The sequence below is a fragment of the Epinephelus lanceolatus genome, chromosome 4 (assembly GCF_041903045.1).
Source record: "Epinephelus lanceolatus isolate andai-2023 chromosome 4, ASM4190304v1, whole genome shotgun sequence".
NCBI classification, from domain to species: domain Eukaryota; kingdom Metazoa; phylum Chordata; class Actinopteri; order Perciformes; family Serranidae; genus Epinephelus; species Epinephelus lanceolatus.
In genome coordinates this window covers 5,424,921-5,445,101 of record NC_135737.1, presented here as the reverse complement: position 1 = coordinate 5,445,101, position 20,181 = coordinate 5,424,921, and the positions used below count along the sequence as shown (strand labels likewise).

Genomic DNA, 20,181 nt, shown 5'->3' with positions numbered 1-20,181 from the left:
TCAAGTTTGATGCAAAAAGGACCCAAGTTTTACTCGGATTTCTGTATACCAACCCAGATATCAGAAAGCACTTCCATTGTCTGCATTTATTTTGTCCAAACAGTAATTTCTGCAATCTACTTTCTCTTCATTACCTGACCTTTTAGAGTAACACTTTCAAGAAACTTTTTCACGAAACACTTTCAAGTGCTCAATTCTAACCTTTACCAGTAACACAAACACAAGACAGAATATGGAAAAATCCAACGTCTAGGTGGACCCATAAAAGGCTGAAAATAACAGACACAAATGTAATTGTTCTTAGAAAATCTTTCTGTATTTACAGGTTTGAACAGACAAGCAGGTACAGACAAAGAGTGCTTATATACAGAGCAGCACAAGATGTTAAAATGAGTGCTAAAACAACATGGTATTTACAGATGGACTACAGTGGAAAGTACAGACTAAGAACAAGTTTTATCACAAAACTTCTGGTACTCTACACAGTATCACAAATTCCATGAACTGTACAGTTAAAAACCAAAAAATGGTAAATCTACATGAAATCCAATGTTTCTCCAATTGAGAGGCACTGAATTATATATATTTACATTATATATACATATTATAGTGTATAAGCATGTATGTTTTCATACATATATAGCTACCTATGGTGCAAAAGCAGCAAAAGAAATTAGAATGTATGGAATTCAATACTACAAAATAAAAGTTTGTGCTAAATGGGCTGACTGACAAAATAATGTTACACCATACATGACCAATATACTGGCTAAAGAAAAATTGAGCGTAGGTAAATAATGTTCGCTCATAGTCCTAACGGTCTGAAGTGAACAGAGGGTTACTGGTCAGTCATTCAAAAACAGTAGAGATTGTCAATAATACTTCAAGTTCATGCAAAGATATAAACCATTAAAAATGAAAAAATAAACTTTTCCCTGTTGACCAACCAGCTGTGCAGCTTTCCCTTCATTGTGACTCGGAAGGTGCAAAACAAAAGGAGGGAGGGCAGGACTTCCTGTGCAGGTTATGGAATAGAGTTGGAGCGCAGTGCGGGCACTTGGTGGGGAGGGACAGTCTCAGTGTCGGTCTCGTCCTGGCTGGAGGGGCTGCTCACTGTGGCAGTGTTGGGTGGTGGTGATAGGGTGGTGGTGGTGCTGGTAGTGGTGCTGGCTGCACTGCCACTGATAGTGCAGCTGGCAGCAGGCATGGTGGTCTGCTCCTCTTTGGGCTGCTTACTGGCGAACTCTGTGATGCTGAAGACAAACTGGAGGCAGCCCAGTTTGATGTAGCTGCCATGGTGGAGCAGGGCCGTGCCCTCCCAACCTGCCCCGCTGCCTCCAATCAAGCTGGAGCTGCTTGCCTTACAGCTGCACGACATCTCGGAGCCGCCCTGAGGCTGGCTGCTCATCACTCCACCAGCCGGCAACAAACCTGCCACAGAGCGGGGACCCTCATCGTCCTCGCGCTTCTTACTCCGACCTGTACCGAGAACACAGGAAGAAATTTGGAAATGAGCACCCACAAGGCCTGTGACATGTGAACACCATCATAGTTTAGAGAGGAGGAAGGAAACAACAAGAAATCATGCAGTCAATGCCCTTAGAGATGATGGCACGAGGTGACAATACAGCTGTGATGCCAATACAGAAGCTTTAGTGCCTATTCACACCAGCAGTGATAACAGTGAAACTTTGCACTTGACATGCTGCTGTGTTGTGCTACAGCACAGCTGTGTTATTTACGTGACAACGCCTGAACGCAACACAGGCTCCGCTCCATAGCCTGTGTGTTAAGTGCCGTGCTGTGGGCTCTGGCTGGGCTCGGTTGTAATTGTGTGTGCGGACGTGTCTGTGTGTGTGCGCATCGGGGCGGAACTCTGCCATGCGCGACACAGAGAGCAGAGGAGGATTGTAAACGTGCGACCATGTAGAGACAGAAATGACATGCCGTTGTGTAAATAAGATAAATAACATAAGGCAATTTAGTTTGTTTAATAAAAGGACAAGATACCTAATATAACAGTAGGGGAAACACTAGACATGTTTCAAGCAACGTTTACAGACAGTGAAATTTCTGTTAACTGTTTTCACTCCCTCGTCGTTTTATTAAACAGCGAAACCGAAATTATCCCACACCGGAGATTTGTATGAAGCCGGTGCTTCTTCAAACTTACGTCTCTCAACTCCTCCGCTTGCGCTTGCCATGGCTCTCTATGTTTGTTTTTTCCGCTTCTTTTCTGTGTGAGGCGAGCGTCACTTTCCCTGGCTCCAGTTACAACAGTGTGAGGGGGTGAGTAGGCGGAGCCACAACAGTGATTGAACATTAACTCGCGGGGAGGGCTTTTGTGCAGCAGGCTGACTCGGCACTTCTCTTTATGTGGACAGGCGCACACACACGCACACACACACACAGTGGCCTGTAAAGCATCAATGCAAAATTGATTGCAAAACCAAAAACTCGCCAACCAAGGGCGTATTGATCCGTGCAGGGCGGACCTAATGGTTCAATATTTTACAGAGAACCGTTGCATCCCTATTAGGGAGCTGTCAATCAAGCAGCATCTGACCACTCAAAATTTGTGAATGCTTAATGACAAACTCATCTTTGATATCACATATGCGTTTTTACTACTTTACTATTTCAAGGCAAATTTCCTTCAAGAACAGTTCCACGTGTTTGTGCATGCTGTCATTATAGATACTAGAGAAAAATCAGAATTGGCAGTTCAGACTTTTAAAATAATCGGAATTGGCCAAGAAAATTGCAACTGGTGCATCTCTTCTTCAATACGCAAAATTTGACTCGCTCACCAAACGCTATAGGGTCAAACCATAGTTGACCTTTGAGGAGGCGACTACAGTGTAAATTCACAATGGAGGAAAAAAAAACTCTCGTAATATTAAAATGACAAGAGCAGAACCCCTACAGACAACTGACTGAAATGATGTTAAGATATCTAAAAATAATGATACATTTTTTTCATAAAGTGCCTTCCAAAGTTCTCAGTCACTTTACAGAATAAGTTAAAAACACATCAAAATACAATTTACAGCAAAATACATCGAAGACAAAGGAATAATAACTATGTTCTCAAACTTTGTTGAACCTAAGCTACATTCACAATAATAGAGCTCTACAATGTGAATATTTCACTCACATTTGTCCCTAAAAACATATATATGCGCCAACCAGAGAAATTATTTACGGGCACAGTGTGCAAATTAGTTGCTAAAAGACCTGGAGTCGTGTTTCCCCCGTGCTGCTAACGGTTCAAAAACTACAAGTCCACAAGCTGCAATGCACTTCTGAGATGATGCAGCCATGTCAAGTGAGAGCCAAGATAAACAACACTGAAAAAAGTATTGGTTTTGGGTTTTTCTTCTTCTTTTAGCTGAAATGGAGGGCTTGGGTTTGCTGTGCTAGGACTCATTTTATTTCTGGTTAAGATAGCCGCTTGTTTTCCGTTCAGTGTGTCTTAATGTACTGTAAGTATTTTACTTAAAACTGACAATAAATATTGTTGAAATGATGTGGAAAATGCGAGGGAAGCATGATATTGGATTTTTTTTTTTTACCAATATCCGATATGCTGATACAAAACAACTCATCTGGCTGATATCCGATACTGATTTATCAATACATCTACTTTTCCCCCACTTAATTTTAGCGATCATAAAGTCTCTTCTGTAGTGGAATTAACATCATATCATGCATGCATACTCGTATGATGATGGCCTACCAGCAAATGGAGACATGAAATAGAACGCTTTTCAATATATGCAATATTCATTCACTGTGCAAAATAAGAAAAAATCATGCTGGCTCATTCTGATAGTTCATTTTAAAAGACAATAATGGCTGATACAGATGACGTGCCAATATAATCGTGCATCTCTTGAAATGATCTGTGTAGGCTATATGAAACAGTTCAGACATTTTGAGGTTCTGACCTTTGCTGGAGGGAAATCTTTTGACTGGACCTCCTTAAATTCTATTAAATTCATCTTGTGTAGATACCAGGGTCTTCCATTTTTCACTGTGTTTCTGATTTTTTTTTGTGTGCTGGTCAATTTTTTCACTTCAGAGCACGTGCACTACTTAGGGGAAAAGTTAGCTTAGAAATGGCTAGCTCTATGATCCAACTGTATAAAGCCAGTTGGAATATTAGGCCTTAATTTCAGCAGCTTCAAAGGGTGCCTAGATGGTGAGTTTTTAAAATCATCCTTTCCATTTTCATTGGGCTAGTTGAACTGGAGGGTTGGTGAGATTATCCCAGTCAGCCATGATGGTTGCTGCTTGGTTATTCCACCTCAGCTGAACTCAGACCTCTCCCCAAATTTTGATTTTCTGTCTCTAACATGGTAGCAGTTGACAAAGATCCATGTTTAAAGCCTGTGTGATGTGTAACATTCATGTTTTTACAGTGGTGCCTATATACAAATAAAAAGCCTTTTGGCTTTCAACAGTGTCTATAATATCGTCCCTCTTGGTTTGGATGGAAAGGAATCACCCAGTCCAGATGGTTGGCTGCTTGTGAAGCAACCAATATGTTTTGTCAGATTGGACTGAATGATAGAAATAATTGAAAAATTAAGACTGAAGCTTGTGCAAGGATGTTGTGTGCTGACAGGAGGCAGAGACAGGAGTTGCTTCACTTCTGCTGTGCCATATAATGCTTTTCTTCGGAGTGTGTGTGCATGGGTAATAACATTTGTGACACCAACATCATCATTTCTTTACACAAGCCCCTCTGGAAGATTTTAACTGTGTTTTCTGACACTGAGAGCACATTTCAAATCCATTCTGATGCTTCTGTGGCATCACTGATGACCCTCAAAACTGCACATACTATAAATACTAACAGTTTAAATGTGTGAGAGTGAGATGTACTAACGTATGATGCCTTGGACTTTGGCCACAAGCCCGCTTGGTGGAGATGAGGAGGCCTTCTCAGAGAAGTCACATGAATAGAGGACGTTGTCCACTGTGGTACCATGTTCACTGTAGTTGAGCAGCTCATAATGCTTGGTGTTCTAAAACAGACACACACACAAACCATTTATGCCACCGACAACAGCACAATGTGTTTATTCGGAAGAGGTGGCAAATGACAGCAACACACTGCTACATTTAAGCAGTTTAAAAGCTCTTACCTCATCATAGAAAATACAGGCGTGTTTCCCCGAAATGTAGTTGCAATGGCCATAGTTTGTAAGGCACACATCCATGTCAGCACCTTCACATAAACAGGACAGAGATGGTGAGTTTCAGTTTAATGTAAAACTTAATAATGCTCATCTAAAGGCTCATTTATGCTCCCTTTACGTACGAAAATGTATACGTCCGTTTCAAATGATGTTACCGTCACTGCCCAGATACTTCCATGCACCCTTTACGTTGGCATGGATGTTAACCAATATATCCACCAGGAGGCAGCCCAGCGTCAAAAGTTTGACAACAACAAACTCAAAAACAAACATGGTGACTGTGAAGGAGATACTGATTATGTACCTCTTGCATAAAAGACAAAAACAGGGGCAGCGTTGTAGGAGGCGGTGGTCTGTGAGGCCATTAAATACATCGCGACTGGAGGACGAAGAATTCTTTTCTCTAGTACTGCCGATGAGAGAAACTGAATTGTTATTTCTTCTTTGTGTCTCACTAGAGCTACGTATCGGGTAGTGACAGCAACACTGCCCCCACGGTTCCCAGTGGTACTGCTCCGTTTGGCCCGTATCCGTAAGCTTTATGGAAACGTGCAGAAATACGGACGAAATGAACACGGAGCACGGACAGAAGGCTCCGTCTGTATCCGGATACGTATTTAACATTGAGCATAAATGAGCCTTAAGACCAACTGGATGTTTTTATGCAGTGCTACACCTCTACATATATCCAGTACAATTCTGTCAGTTTTAGTGTAATGTCAATTAAAAAATACCTTATTTTGAAAAACACAAACAAGTTTCTCTACAGAGGCCCTCTCTTCCATTCAGCAAAGGAAGCCAAAGTTGTTAAATGTTGTCTTAACTACTTGTTTCCAACTTGGGTGTCGGTATCTCCCAGGAGGTCTCAAGCTCTATCTGAGGTTTACAATTCAAATCAATGACTTTTTTTCTTTGTGAAAGACTGGACAGTTTTACCTCTTCAAGCCTCTAAAAACTTTTCCAATGACTAAGTCAGTCTCGGGTTGAACTGCTGGCAACTCATTAACATGTCTATGTACCACTTCTGCCTCTTCAAGAGTGCACGCTACTTTCCTTAAAAGGGGCTTAGCCAAAAATTGTGGTAACATCTGATCCAACTACGAGCACTTCTACAAAAACTTTGCCTAAATACCAGTTTTGAATTGGCATAGCTAAGAATCAAAGACTAAGCAAAGAAAAGCATCAAACTGAGTAGGCATTTGAGGCCAGTGTTTGGCATTTGACAGTTTCCTATAGTAAGTGCTACAGAGACATCCCAGTTTTTATCATTAAGTATTGCAATACTATTATAGTACACCCTACTCAACATACCAGCACAAGGGGTTAAAAGCTAACCAACTAAACTATTAACAATATCACTGCAGAAGCGCACACAGCAGCCAATTGTGCACAAAATGCAGTTGAGTGTTGGCCTGTCACAATAACTACTTTTGTTGGATGATATATTGTCCCAGAAATAACTGCAATAAAAAATATTAGTCATTTTTGGGATGTTTTCATACCACTGATGTAATGATAATAGAATAGAATATTATCGCAAATACAGCCTTTAAGTTTGAGACTTCATAAAAAATTTGGGCATCAAAAACAAAACCAAGCCATGCCTTCTGCGACTGATGGACAAGCTTAGCAAAGCTCCAGAAACACTGCAGTTACTTCCATAATCCAGGTGGTGTTCTGCCGTTGGGATGGATGGCCTGGAAGCTAGGCAGTTTGCTGCTGGATTTGGGGAGTGGAGCATGAAGTTCTTGAAAGGTAATATTTAAGGATGGGTACCGAAACTCTGTATTAAATGGTCCCCAGGGCCGAATTATTTAAGACTGTAGTATTGATAATCTCCAACGTTAATGGTTCTGCTATCGGTATTGGAAAAATTCATAAGATATATTTCTTGTTTATTAAGGTTACATAAACATTATCTTGTACAGTTTTATCTCACCAACTTCATTTCTAATTTGCAATAAGAACAGAATAAGATAAGACTTTCGTCACTGACGCATTTTTGCTATTCAGTCCAGAGGAGTGCTCTCTGTGTTGGAGCCTCACAGCCTGCTGCATGTGCGAAGGGTGGGGCCAGCTCTGCCACTCTGTGTCTCTCACACACAAACGCAACCTGCTCTCAGTGAGCTAGCCCCGGCTCTCTGTTTGGACCCAACCGGAACACCGAGCCCTGGTTTGTTATTCAGGTTAAAGTGGGAAGAAGCAGCGGGTTTATCGGGCAGCTGAGTGAAGTGGAGCCTGCGGAGGAAACACCAGGACCGTCTGAATGTAATTGTCCGTGCAGGTGCTGCGGTGCTCGGCTGCACAGATAGGAAACCCCTCGGCTGTCAGGATGTACCACTCTCTCACTCCGCTCTCTCTCACGCAGGTGCAGAATGTACATTCCACTTGGCCGTCGGATGTAGTCCGTGTAGTGTGTTCAAATGCAACTGACACAGGGCGATGTGAGGCAACGTAGGCGACGCAGCAGTTGGCTTTCATCGCCGCTAGTTCTCTGATGTTGGTTTGGTGTGTCCGCACCTTAACACCTAAACTTAGTATCTTTAAAATCTTCATGATACCATCCCTAGTAATTATAAAAACAATGGACTTTATGGCTTGTTGACAGGGGCTGAAAAGCTAATGAACACAGGGACTGTGCCTCTTCCACTGCTTAAGAGCAGCTGCAGGTTACTGGTAAGCTACGTTGTGTCACCTACGTTGCGTCGCCTTGAAATTTTGTTTCATTTTTCTTCCGACTGGTGCAAGTAGGCGGGGTGGAGAGAAAATAAATGGGAGAATTGCTGTGCCCAAGTCTTATCATGGTCAGGAAGATCCTGCTGTTTATTGTAGCATCATGTGAGCTATAATGTTGGTGATATTCTTATGTAAACAAACCCAAATTTTAACACAGGAAATACTGGGTCCATGTACTTATATCATATAATAAGTTGATAATTTAATCATTGTGACAGACCTATTTGGGGGACTGGCTTTGGAGTCACTGTGATGTAGTCAGTATATCTCACCTGATCCTATGTATAACGTCCTATAGCACATGCTGACAGCTCCTCCTTTTCCTGTCAGAGGGTAGAAGACAGCTCGTGCCTGCACCTTCTTCTGACCTGGTAGGAGGAGGTTCAGGTTGTAAACATCGAAAATACTTTCAGAAAAGTCAAATTAGATATGGAAATTCCATTATCATTAACATTAGACATTTAAAAAAAAAAAACGAGAAATGAGATTTGAAAATAAATTGAATAGCAGTGTCAGAGCTAAGTTAGTCTTACTATCAGGGCAGGGTGATGGGGTTTTGGGGGCAGCACTGGTAGCTGGGGGAGGTGGAGTGCTGGGCATTTTAGGGGGAAAGAGCTGCTGGATCCTCTGCCAGGCCAACAGCTTGATCATCTCTGCATCCAGTTTGTCCAGCTCAATCCCTACATATGCACACATACAACCATTAGAAGGCAATTACAGTGTCACTCTGCTTCATCACAGACATGACATTTATACAATACCATATTGTCACATGTCACTATTGAGAGAGCACACTAACCTCTTTCCTCATCCTTTCCATCTTTCATGCAGGTGGACAGGTTAGTGATGGAGGAGAGAGTGCTGGGCAGCAGTGAGCCCATCAGTCCAGGACCAGCCTTTATGTCTGTGGAAGAGAAAAAAATGCAGAGACAATGTGTGGTCAAACAGCTGAGACTTGTCTGGAGGAAATGTGACTCATGGATATTTAATGGATGGGGACTTTATTCTGTCATTTATGTAGAATAACCTATTTCAAACTATGTATTATGCTATTGTGGTTTTAAAAAACCCATCTAAAATCTCATTCCAAATGCAGCACCTCAAGCTACATTTGTTTTCTCTTGTTCACTGGTTTGTCATATCACACTGTAGTTTGCTGTGACACTTGCAAATAGCTGGGAAATTACTGCCATTGACCACAAGAGGGAGCTTTTACGCTATGGTCTGCTATGAAGTGTTGCAAAGTATCTCACTCACAGTAACATGCAGTGCATAGTGGAAATGTTTTAACACTAACAAGCAGTAAAAATGACCACAGACTTGATTTACCACCCTTCAACATGTCAAGACTCACAGGTAGGGCTGGGTTATAATTGATTCCTCCAATTCAAATCGACCTTCATTTAAATGATCTGATATTGATTCATACAATCTAATAACAATAATAATAATAATAATAATAATAATAATGATAATAATACATTATACTCATATAGCGCATTTCAAGGCACTCAAAGATGCTTTACAAATTCAGGGACACACAAAAAAAATAGGCAAGCAAGAGAACAACATCTATGATAGATCTTTCAAAATATTCCTTTTCCTGCAGATGTGCAAAGCTTTAATGCTGTTAATGTTGCCACTATCAAATGGAACTTGGGGCTAAATTATTCAAGACCAAACACTTAATAAGCTTTCGACAATTTTGGTGTCATTTATTATAATGCTGAAGCATCTCCTCCTGCTGTCTGTGCAATGGGGCTGCGCGTCAGCAGAGCAAACAGGTCGCGGTGGAGATAGTGAAGTGAAGAATACTTGAGATAATGACAACTAACATTACGCTTGTTACTGCAGGTGCAGTACAACCTCTGTGAGTGACAAGTCAATACTTTATCAATATACCTGATCAACAAGCATTAACATGGAGACATGTAGTAAATTGATGTTTCAGTCTGCTCTTTCCGTACTCTGTTATCCACCCACTTTAACTTTATGTTTTACACAAATACAGGATGCTAGCTTGGCTAATAGAGAATTGTTACATACAAGTTCAAACAATAACGGTTCTTATACAACAGTTAGTTCTGGCCCTGCAATCTGATTGGTCGAGAGACAGTAAAACCGTGATGATATTGGAGTACAACATCACAGTTATTTCACTGTGTATGTATCACTCGGCCTCACAGCTGATTGCAATCAACAATCAAATCAAAACTGATGGTTAGTGTCAGTTAGGTCAGCAGTTGCGTTGTAGGCTAATTAATTCATCCACTGTCAAACAGCAAAAAATATGGATTTATTTCCTAAAATAAGTTTTGAATTGAACTATGAATGGTCATCAGAGGAAGATGAGGGAGAGAAGAAGCTGAATCCATCTGAGTACACATCCAGGTTTGTCAGTGTTTCATCAGCGGAGCTCAATGACTTGGAGAAAAGCAACATACTGTCAGATCAGAAGGCAGAGTCGGCTGTGCCTATGAAGCGACAGTCCACCATGCAGTCACCAGAACCTTCTTTCACCGGCTGCACAATTAATGGAAATGTGCAGATAAATGTGTATAAAGAGTAAGTGCCTGGTGCACCATGACTGCGTTACATAGCAACGGTGACAGCGGAGTCCTGAGGGAACTATTTTTGTTGGCGGAAGACAAATAAAATGCTTAAATTATCTATTTTGTCCTCATTTTTCAACATTTCTTAATCAGCCTTCCTTATTTAACTGTTGAACTGTTGTTGCAGCCTCGTGCCTACGACCGAATCACAGCCGTGACGATATCACAGTACAACATCACTCCCTCTCGTGTGATATTGCTTAAATGTCAAACTTTTTGCTTAGTTCGCTGAATTTACCAGTGCTGACTATCTGTAGGCAGTGAATCCATCAGCAACAGAGAGAGGAGCAGAGGACAGGAAGAACTGATACTGACTGATGCATGTGTCTGTCATTCTTTAACTTCAATCAGTACTGTGATTTCAGAATTCTAATTTATTTTATTGACATTTTAGATTTGTTTCCAGTAAGATATTATTTTTTAAATAATTATTTGCACAATGTACAGCATTAGTTCTCCAAGAATATATTATATATTCAAGCAACATTGATACTGTAACTGAAATATCACTAATCGAATTGATACGGCATCCAATCCAATCGAATCAGGACCTTGTAAACAGAAATGGTATCTATTCAGGAAATCACTGGTGTATAGGGTTTGTTGTGGAGTTAGATTTTACAAATGTTTGGAACTGAGTCCACCTTCTGTAGCTTAACAGGTTGTTGACACACAAAATGACTGCATTGCCAGACAACAGATAATTTACCCGGCCAACTGTCTCAAATAATTAAATAGGAAACAAATTAGCGACATGATCAAAACACAAATGAAGTAGCAATACAGCGGATGACTGTCACACTCAGGGCAAATTTGCTCAAGATTTTCATTGGTACTGTTGCTGAGAATATCTCTTCCCTTGAAGCTGCTATCTAAATTCAAAACTTGCAACATGAGTAAAAATCAAATTCGCATTTTAAAGAGGTAACCTGTGATGTGTGATTTTCAGGTTTTTGTTACACTTTGCAGACTAAATAATGAAAAGATAATACATTTGTAAATAAATTAATACCTCACTGTTAATGACTTATGTGTGCTATGATGTTAAACAGTGATTTTTGCAATCCCTAGAGAACCTCAAATGAACCTAGGATGTCTATCAGTGGTGATCAATTTATTGGTTCAGGAGTGTGTACCTGGAGTAGGTGACGACGACCCCAGCTTGGCTGGCTCCTGCTCCTGGCTGTCTTTAGGTGGTGTGTCTGAGTGGGCGCTGCTGGTGACAGAGTAGGCGGGTTTTTCATCGCTGCTCATACACTCCTCCTGAAGCTCTGTCTGGCTCCTGTGGTTCTGCTGGCCGCTGTGGGGCCATATCGTCGGGGCAGTGGGGCAGTTTTTCTGAGCACAGGCCTCTGTAGTATTCTCAGGCTCCTTTTTAACTGTTTCTGCTCCTATGTGGTTGACCAGCCCAGAGGCAGAGGCTGATTTTGGGGGTGTTGTACTTGACTTCAGTCTATGCTGCAGCTCAGCCTGCCTGCAGGAGTCTGAGGCACTGTTACAGTCTACGGGTCCGTTGGCTTTGGGAGGCTGACACTCCTCTGCAAGAGGTCCGTTGGGTTTCCTACAGTTCTGACATTGTGTCGTGTTGCATTTACAAACACCAAGGTCTCCAAGGGTGTCCCTTGAAAGAGAGGCCCCCTGGGGATCATCAGGTGTACTGCAGGGTTTAGAGCAGTGGTCAAGGGAAGAAGTCCTTTCTAAAGAGGCCTGAGTTTTCATGTCCTCTGATGTTAAACATGATTTCATGCTGGCTTTTTGCTCAGAAACCCACTCTGCTGACAATGTTCCTGATGACAGGTTGGGTGCTGTGGATGAAGTCTTCTGCTTGTTGGATATGTGTCGCATGATGCTGCACTGGAGGGCGATGACATCCTGAAGCCACTGTGCAACATAAGATCACAATCATCTCTTTTTAGAACACTGTCCCAACTAATGGAGACATTCATGTCACACAAAGAACTTGAAATCATGATTTTGAACTAACTTCTAAGCTATTTTTTGGTATGAGTCCAGAATTCCACAATCAGTGCATCCTTACCTATTGGACTGGTTCAAAATGACATATTCAACAAATTGTGTCATGTTGCTGTCTGCCTACCTCCTGCTGCTCAGCCTCTGTGGTGAGATGCTTTGAGGGCTGATGGCCGGGAACACCGCTACAAACCAGCTCCAGCTGGCGCACCCCTGCAGGAAGCAGCATGGGGGGCGGATTCTGGTACTGGGACTTGATGGCATCTGGCACCTGAATCCAAAAGGTGATTGTTAGAAATAGCCTAATCGCTTTACCATAAATTTCGCTTACATATAGTAATGTCTCCGAATGACAAGTATCTCACGTATCGTTTGTGGTACCTAGCGAGGGTACATTAACATTAACCCTTAGAACTCAGCAGTAGAAATGGTCTGCCAGTGCCTACATTGGTCCTTATGCTTATTGTGGTGTTATTTCTTGGAGAATCTTCAAATGCTTTTATCCCTAAAATCTGTACAACCTGAGCTAAAAAGGTAATGCAGGTCAATAACCTGTAATAACATATAAAAGTATTACAATTGTCATTTAAAAATACAAAAAACATGTTTCACAAAACATGATGATCCAAAAATATTGTGAAAAGTAGAAACATATAATGTTTCTTTACAGTTATTTGAAATGTGTACATTATTTAGTTATTGAGATATACTCATTTTTATGAGAAGAGTAAAAAGGCGTTGTGATAGAGTCATCACTCATTCCTCGGGTGCCATTGCACACTGTCATGTGGTTTTGCACCACATGTAACATAGCACAATGCAGTCATTACAAGCTTACAATGCAGTAACATGAAAGACAGGGGCCTTAGCTTTCTGCTGCAAAGAGAATAATGTTCTAGCAACTATGGTTTTTACTTTAGATTGATATATACAGGACTATGCAAACAATGATCTCCTGCGGACATTACATGGAAATTCCCAAGAAAATTTGAGCATAATTCTGGCAAAATACTACATTTGCACGTTACCTTATGTTACCTACATTTAAGGTAACATAAGGTCATGTCATGGTTGTGGCGTTGGGGAACACAGAAGCCTTTGCTTTCTGCTGCAGAAAGAATGAATGCTCTATCAATTATGGTTCTTATTTTACATCTATTTAAACAGGAACATGCAAACAATGGCTGTCTACAGGATGTCAGTTTTAAAGGATTAAAGTTCATTGTTGCAGAAATTTCATTTCAGGTGCAGTGATAGAATTTATTTGTTAAAATAATTTGTTGCAGTGCTGTGTTCAGAATTGCCTGATGTTCCATCTTTTCTGTTCTGTCATTAGAGGGTATATAGGATGAGGAAACTAAAACACGACTGCACAAAAATCAACAGTAAAACACAGGAATTATCAGCTATTGCATGAATTAACTGCCCCATCACTATCTGTGCACCATCTGCTTGTCATAGCAAATTTAGAGCTGAACACATAAAACTATCTGGGATATCCCTTACAAACCCAACCCGTGCTGCTGGAAAAATACTGAAGACGGAAACTGTCTGCTACCATATGGTTGTCCTCACACTGCGGAGGCCTGTCTACCTTGATGGTCTTCTTGTTGTGCTGGTGGGTTGTGCGCCGGTTTGGTGCGTTCTGCCGATGGACTCTACGCAGGAAGTCCAACTTAACGGCATGCTGGGACATCCTGTCCTGGAAATGGTCGAAGAGCTGACAGCGGCTGGACAGGCTCAGGCTCCTCTGATTCAGCTGGACATCAGACAAACATTTTAAATGGGAAACTAATCATTTATTCTGTTGCACACACAAACCAAGAACAACAAAAAACATAGCAAGAGAATAAGCTGGTTAAACTCTGAGCCTCTTACCACCAAGTGCTCCACATGGTTTGGACACATCCATTTGCCAGCGGGTAAAGCTGTGAGTGGAGGGTCCAGACAGTCCATGTGGAACAGAAGGGGACAATAATCACACTGGATCAGTGGAGCCAACCTGCAACTCCTGTGAGAGGAAATACTTGGAAATCAGTACAGCTTTCTAACATTTCAGGTCTGTGTGTACATAGTTGTGCATACTGTAATCTGGTACAAACCTGCTGCATGAAAAGCAGACTTTGACTGGTAGAGGGACCAGACCATTGGGATCCAGTTCATGCTGCGGCCTCCTGAATGGCTTTCCTAGTAGTTCCTCTTTTCTCCTCCGTTTACTGCTGCCTAGAAATCCAAAAGAAGTCCAGACATTTGACAAAAAACCCAACCCAGATATCTTTATGCTGCTGTGTATCAAAAATATAAACTGCTCAACACATTCCAAGACACATTTTGTGACCAATGTGCAGTACTTTGTTTTTATGAATACTTTACACAACTTACTTCATCTACTTGTAGTTTGATTTCTGGAATCTCATACTTTTTTAAAAGGTATCTGAAATCTGGGCTTAAAATCCAATCCAATGAAATTAAAAAAATAAAAGTATGCTAAACTCAGACTCACATGCCAGGACTAATTTTGGAGCTTAAAGGCCAGGGAAGTTGCAAAACCAAATTTCACCCGTTTAATAGGCCATCGACAAAATAATATTTAATGTTTAAGATACTGGAACATTTTTTAAATATCAAACTGTAAAACTATACACTTGTTATAAACTACTTTTAATACTCAAGATGTCATCTACATTTAGTTTGTAATGCATAGGAGTATATAGAAATACACCAAAAAACAACATGGATGGTGGCAGACCTACATCATGAAAAGCTTTTTCCCGTTAGCCTGCAATATTTTTATTTTTTTATTTTTTTATTTTTTATTAGCCATAACATTTGAATAACTGTTGAAAGAAATACAGTTTAATTTCACACTGGGGGGTTTTCATTCATTACGAGTGACAGACCTGGTAGTGCAGTAGTGCATGTGAGCTCACTGGGCAGCTGGAACTGTGTTGGGTTTCTCTCCATAGCGGCTGCTATTAGCAGCTGAAAGGGCCTCTTGAGAAGGCGTGGAGTCGGAGCAGATAGCATAGCACCCTCAAGCTCTGAGCCCTGAACTTCATCCTCGGGCTCTGCTGCCTCATCCTCCCCGTCATTCTGCTCCTCTGAGGGAGTCGGAGTGGACGAAGTGTTGGAGGTGGGCGTACCAGGCCGGCTACTTGGCCTGCTGCTGGTCCTGCGGTCCAAGAGGCGTACCTGGGCCACCCGTAGACCAGGCCCTGCCGCTCCAGCCCCCGGAGGCAGACCGTCAAGTCGCAGCGGCCCAGCGTTGAGCTCCAGCTCCACAGCCGGGGACAAAGAGCGCTTCGACGAGGGCCTCTCCGGTAGGCCATTGGTCTGTTCTGCCTTCTGCTCTCGCTTCTGCAGCAGCAAACAAAGACCAACATACAGATTTCTCTGTGCCCATAGCTTACACTTTTCTCTACATTTTCACAGTGGCGTGACCATAATGCTGGTGGAGGATCTGCTACTCACCTTTTTACGAACATTGCAGCGGTGACACATCCATTCCCCTGGGGGAAGCATTTCTTCACTCAAAGGTGGGTTGCTGTGGTACAAAGATAAAACACGACTATCAGTTACTGGGTTCATAATCAACACAGGCAAATTAATAAACATGATCATTTAATATCCATTTGTGCAGCTGTGATGTTATGCTTCACTATAATGTTGTCCAATTTCATGTGAGAAATAATATTTTGATTATATGCCATTATTTTGAATACAATCCCTATTTTGTAATTGTGAAAAAATTACATGTATTTATCTAATTGGTTACAACCAAAGTCCCCACCTAGTTATTTAGCACTCAAGGGTAGGGATGCATGATATTGGATTTTTTTGCTGATATCCAATATGCCAATATATAGCAACTCATTTGGCGGATAACCGATATGGATATCGACATATACATTTTTTCCCCACTTAAGTTTAGTGATCATCAAGTCTCTTCTGTAGTGGAATTTACATAATATTAAGCATGCATATTCTTATCATGATGGCCCACCAGCAAATGAAGACATGAAATACTACTTTTCAATGTATGCAATATTCACTCATTGTGCAAAATAAGAGAAAACATGTTGACCAGTTCTGATAGTTCATTTTAAAGCTAATATCAGCCGATACCAAGGACATGCCAATATAATCGTGCATGCCTACTCCAGGGTTACATCTACTAGACTGACTACTGAATTACATTAACATTTGTAACAGCTGAAGCATGAATAATTATATCAGTGTGTGGTTTCTAAATATTCGAATTAACTATGCATAACAACAATAATTATACATTTCCAATTAAATAATCAGAACAGATTTCACCATAATTCAAAAAATGCTCAGACTAACTAAGGATTTTTTTTTTAAATGCTGTCATGCTAAAAGCGCCCATGTGCCAAATGGGTAATTAACAATGATAAGCCAAGAAGAGCAATTTCCTGATAACAGGAAGGACTAATGTAGAAGCTGACCATAATCTACTGCTTAAAATCTCCCAAGCACAAGCAGTTTATCCAAGGTCGGCCTGTGAAATGCCACATCTAAGAAAATACACATTGCTGAATGTTTTTTCCTCTGTATGCTGTGATACGAAATACCTACATGTTAAAGACGAAGCCATTCACTGGTCTGACCATATATGGATAAAGCGGTTCTGTCCGGTCGTTTCCAAGTGACTGTGTGAACTCAACTCTTCCAAATGCCAAAGTTAAAATAATCATGCTAGCGGATGTTTAACGGAGAGCCACGCAAAGCGTCACAGGCGAAATGCTACAATGAGACTTTGTAACATGTCCGCAACAAGAACTTCCATGGCAATACACCAGCTCAGAAAACGACGAAATATTTCGTTCGAGACATTTATAAACCTTTTCCCCCTCAAGCCTGTATTTTAAAAGGCTGGTAAGATGGCGGTGGAATAGGAAAAAAGAGCAGGGAGGTCGCCATATTGTAAACAGAGGCCGTCTCGACTCCATTTTTAGCAGCAGCGGCTCCGCTGGCTGCAGCCGCGACAGGAGGGGAGGACCGACTGCACTTTGGCAGCCACGGCTTCACTTCATCTATTTAGCCCCTATACGTCTTATAAGTGCGCCTCTTCATTGACAATAATGACTGAAATTAATTTTCAACAATACAATAAACCATATCTAACAACATGCCATATATCTAATGGCACACGTCCTCCAAGGAGTGAGGAAATATAACGGTTGGCTACTCACTCGACAGCGACATAGATCGAATTAGCAGTTGTTGTATATGCCCACCAAACCCTATTGAAGAAACCTCAAGTTTAATGTCCGCTCGACTTAAGGCGTTCTAAAAATATGACCTCAAGATAGGTTTTAATTTATGTATGTGTGCTGGTAAATTCGGCACAAGTAATTCCTCGAGCAACACAGTATATTAAAACATTTACAAAGGGCTACACAAGGCTCACTACCGCCCTCCTCGGTTCAGCTGTATGGGAGAGTACTGTGTGAATATGGGGGGATAAATAACAACGGATACGTGCTGAGGAACAGTAACCGGTAAAACTCTTACGGGGCTAATTTCAATTCACATAGGTCAACTTTCAGTGCAATGCCACATGGTCATTATTTTGCAGCACTAGGTAAAGCAAAACGTAACTTCACCAGAGTAACAACCTCCACTTAAGTCAGCTTTCAAGATCTAACTTATGCATGCAGCTAATGCAAACTCAAAGTTGCAGTACTTTGTATAATTCACACTTATCATGCATCCACGCTTGCATAAGGTGTCCCTGTGCGTTCTGCCTCTTTGGTTCAAATAAGTGAAACTTACCAGCACTGGAGGTGGAAGGCTGCAGGACAATGGTCACAGCACAGCAAGTCTCCCCCCTCCCGGCAACTATCGCAGGTGTCGTGGTTGGTGGCCCTGCCGCTCCTCCGGACGTCTCTCACCAACTTCCGACTCCTCTTCTCTACCTCCTCAGACTTCGGGGGTGCCAGCAGTGTTTGGATTTGCTGTAATGTTAAAAGTCGTTCAGCTCTTTAGAAAAGAATCACGGCTCCCCGGCTGACTGTTTGTTTAAAGAGTTGGACAATATACAGTGTTGTGCCCTCTGTTTCATTCCACGCTAAGCTCGGGGAGAGCGGCAACGTTACCGTTTAGCTACTTGTGGCCTCCATTATCACCCCAAACTATCAAGTTAGCTTACCGAGAAATGCTTGACAGCAGGCTATGGTTGTCTGATGATATCGACAATTAATATGACGGAATATACATTAATGCATTGACAATGTGAGGATATTTCACTTCATTAAGGCCTTCAAGCAGAGCAACCTCACCTCCATTAAGCCCCCAGAGGTATCCAAATCGTACACAATCGTCGGGGTCTCCATTTTGTCCCACATTCATCCAGGTGCAGACGTTGCAAAAGGAATTTGCGATAAAAATGCCTCCACACAACGTTGAAAGTAAATCCCGCAGTAAAAATGTTTTTCCAAATGTTTTTCACCAGCGGATGGCCGGCCAAGCGTTTCTAGCTAACGCTAGCTGGCTAAAAGAGCTAACTACGAAAGCAAGACGATAGTCAAGGTTGTGAAGCTAGCGGATTCGCTAGCTTGTGTTGTGGGCCCCGAAAAGTCAAGACAAATCAACGATAATCGTGTAATAGACACACTAGCTTCTTAGCACCACTTTTACTGGGCTGCACCGAGCCTACATACGATATTTTATATCAATAGGCTGTTGCTGTTAGCGACAAAATCCATCTGCGGCCTAGCTGGCCAGCCATGATTCTTGTTTCTGCTCCTGCAAAAAGGAGCCCTGTAAATCTGCAAACCCCTTCGCTCCCATTGTCAACAGAAGATGTAGCCAAAAGATACACAAAGAAATTCGGCGTGGCGCGGTCCAATGCACGGTTTCCGATAGCGTTCGGAATAAATAATCCTCAAATCCGGTAAATGGAGATGCAAATTTGGTTGATGTTATTGTTGTGAAAAAGGCTGTGCATCTACACTGGCTGCTAGCATCATCCTCTACCAGTTGGCGCAACCGCGAACCGCCGGACGCGCATGCGCATTGGAACGGATGTAGATAACGAGGATAGGTACATTGCAACAAGGAGCGAATAGATCGCGTGTATTGTATCCGGCTACTACTTTACTAGAATAATACAAACAGATAGTGCAGTCCCTGTCATACTTTAGTTCCGCTGCTGCCTCCACATCGCTGCTGCCGAGAAAATATAAATCGCTGCTTGTACTGATAGCTCTACTGCTAACTACTGCGGTACTTCCTTCCTGTTTGTCAAAGTTCGCTATTAGCTGTTACCATTAAACCAGTAATACTGACGACTGTAAGTAACTGCTTCTATACGGTTACCACTGTTGCCTGTAGCTCTCAGTTCCGCTGCAGCGTTTTACTTGCCCTAAAGTCCTGTCACAACCATACTGTTTTCACAAGCTCACAGCAATAGGTCTACCGTCTCGGTAACTTTATATAACGGGACTAGGAGGCTATTAAGTTTTACCATCAGTAGGCCTGATAATACTGTTACTACATCTACTGCAACCCCCACTAGCAGTGGGTCTACTGCTTTTGTTGTAAACATTGGGCCATTAAAAAAATCACCATTTGTGTGTCTATTCAGGGTGTGGATGAGAGTGTGAACGGCAGGGATGGAGGAAGTCATA

General features: G+C 41.8%; 1 protein-coding gene across 2 annotated transcripts; it reads right to left on the bottom strand.

Annotated features, from left to right (window-relative positions):
• Window positions 1–877: 877 nt before the first annotated feature.
• phf12b (PHD finger protein 12b) lies at window positions 878–19,538 on the bottom strand. Of its 2 annotated transcripts, XM_033631577.2 has the most exons (15): window positions 18,832–19,538; window positions 18,326–18,507; window positions 15,998–16,070; window positions 15,427–15,883; window positions 14,629–14,749; window positions 14,405–14,537; window positions 14,121–14,285; window positions 12,654–12,797; window positions 11,692–12,436; window positions 8,743–8,847; window positions 8,477–8,623; window positions 8,216–8,311; window positions 5,154–5,236; window positions 4,895–5,033; window positions 878–1,479 (listed from the first exon to the last, which is right to left on the bottom strand). In XM_033631577.2, the coding sequence occupies exons 1-15, from the start codon at window positions 18,895–18,897 to the stop codon at window positions 1,025–1,027; spliced, it is 3,111 nt and encodes a 1,036-aa protein (XP_033487468.1). In that variant the 5' UTR covers window positions 18,898–19,538; the 3' UTR covers window positions 878–1,024. The 2 variants fall into 2 exon arrangements, with proteins under 2 accessions (XP_033487468.1, XP_033487469.1); XM_033631578.2 differs by lacking the exons at window positions 18,326–18,507; window positions 18,832–19,538 and adding an exon at window positions 17,126–17,332.
• Between the last annotated feature and the right edge of the window lie 643 nt (window positions 19,539–20,181).

Coding starts and splice junctions, on each gene's coding strand:
- phf12b (XM_033631577.2), bottom strand. CDS start 18,897: ATGTGGGACAAAATGGAGACCCCGACGATTGTGTACGATTTGGATACC. Junction 16,071..18,325: donor GCCTTCCACCTCCAGTGCTG/GTAAGTTTCACT, acceptor TTTGTACCACAG/CAACCCACCTTTGAGTGAAG. Junction 14,286..14,404: donor ACCATGTGGAGCACTTGGTG/GTAAGAGGCTCA, acceptor TCTGATGTCCAG/CTGAATCAGAGGAGCCTGAG.